The 1,605-nt window shown below is 68.9% G+C and overlaps 1 protein-coding gene across 1 annotated transcript in view; it reads right to left on the bottom strand.

Moving 5' to 3' along the window:
• The window catches only part of CHLNCDRAFT_59322 (hypothetical protein), a gene marked incomplete at its 3' end in the record, with an annotated part of 6,049 nt that extends 4,444 nt beyond the window's left edge, over positions 1-1,605 (bottom strand). The window contains exons 1-4 of the mRNA XM_005843241.1: positions 1,413-1,605; positions 1,118-1,185; positions 862-960; positions 180-377 (exon numbers count right to left, since the gene is read on the bottom strand). Of these exons, the coding sequence (XP_005843303.1) occupies positions 180-377; positions 862-960; positions 1,118-1,183 (363 nt within the window). The 5' untranslated portion in view covers positions 1,184-1,185; positions 1,413-1,605. The remainder of the gene's footprint in view (positions 1-179; positions 378-861; positions 961-1,117; positions 1,186-1,412) is intronic.

The raw sequence follows: 1,605 nt of genomic DNA on the forward strand, positions 1-1,605 counted from the left end.
GCAGCAGCGGCGGCGGCGGCAGCGGCGGCGGCGGCAGCGGCGGCGGCGGCGGCAGGCAGTGTAGGCGGCGCAGGCGTGGGCTGGGCAGGGGTAGCAGCAACAGGGGCGGCAACGACTTCAGCTGAGGGCGGCGGGAGGGGAGCCGCTCGCCACCAGCGAGAGGTCGCAGCCCGCCCCACCTGGCGCGCTGGGGGCTCCTCCGCGCGCTGTTGGCGCAGCTCATGGAGGTATTGTAGCTCCCCAGGTGAGCGCCAGAGGTCAATGCTGACCTCTGGTGCTGCCCACGAAAGGCGGCGGCGGGCACCCATCAGGGCGCCGCACAGGGCAGGAGTCAGTCGCAGGTGGCATTCGCTGCGCCCGTCCCCACGCACCCGAATCTCAACGCAGGTCACAGGCACACAGTCAGGCACTGGCAGGTGAAGGCTGGCCCGGCAAAACAAAACGAAGGCTGCGACTGCGGCCCCCAGGCCCCCACCGGCCTCCAGAGCGAGCCCCTTGACCACGATATGGGGGAAATCGGGCCGCAGGGATGCCCGGGAGGCCGGGTTGCTGATCGGCTGCTGGCTGCGCTGCCCAAGGCTGGCTCCCTCGCTGCTAGACATGCTGATGGGTGGGTGGGTGAGTGTGGAGGGTGGGGGTGTGGGGGTGATCGGCGCGAGGCCGGCGCGATGGCTCTCTGTGAGCGGACGGGTGGGCTACTGTTGGCTATAATAGGCTATAATAGGCTATAATAGGCTATGATATGCTATAATCGGCAGTGGGGCCAGGACAACCAGGCACGTCAGCCAGCTGGCTGGTGGCGCATGGAGCGCGAGACGGCGGTGCGGTTAGTCCCGGAGATGGCAGCGCCGGCTGCCGCACCTGCGCCGGCATGAAGGGTGCACGCTGTGCCGCCCGGATGCGCAGGTAGGGCGTGGAAATGACAACGCCCGACGGCTGCCCGTCCTTGACGGGAGTCGCCTGCAGGGCGGGGGGAACATGCATTGTTTGTGAGGCGGCGGCACGTGTGTGGGGCGAGGCACGACGGTCGCAGCCGCCGCTCAACGCTGGGCTGGTGCTGTGTGAGCAGGGGCGCGGGCAGGCAGCCAGCTGCGGAGTTCGGGCAGCCCTGGCTTGCCTGCACGATGATGCCGCCTGTGAGGTTGACCATCTTGAAGGCTCGCACCTTCTGGCCGTTCGCCATCACTGCAGGCAGACAAGCCGGCGGCGCCGCGCAGGAGTGAGGCGGCAAACATGTGGGCACGCGGGCTGCCGATGCGCCTCGGGCGCTGCCTCCGCAACGGCAAGAGCGACGGCCGGGTGGCGGGTCGCCGCCATTCGCAGGAGCGCAACCGCGGTGCTGCAAGCTGCTCCAGGTTGCGCCAGCAGTGTGCCCTAACTGGCCAGCCACCTCCGCTCTCCCTGCTTCTCACCTTGCAGCACCCACTTGGAGCCGACCTGGACAAGCGTGGCGGAGGTGCCGGCGTTGCGGCGGGAGAGGGAGATGGCGCGGATGAAGGTGGCCTTCCCCTGGTAGCCGCCCGCGCCAAACGTCGCCCTCAGCTCCACCCCGTTGCCATCCGTGTACAGCGTGTATGTGTTGCCGGGCCTGCCCTTGAACAGCTT

This window comes from Chlorella variabilis, assembly GCF_000147415.1.
Source record: "Chlorella variabilis unplaced genomic scaffold CHLNCscaffold_33, whole genome shotgun sequence".
NCBI classification, from domain to species: domain Eukaryota; kingdom Viridiplantae; phylum Chlorophyta; class Trebouxiophyceae; order Chlorellales; family Chlorellaceae; genus Chlorella; species Chlorella variabilis.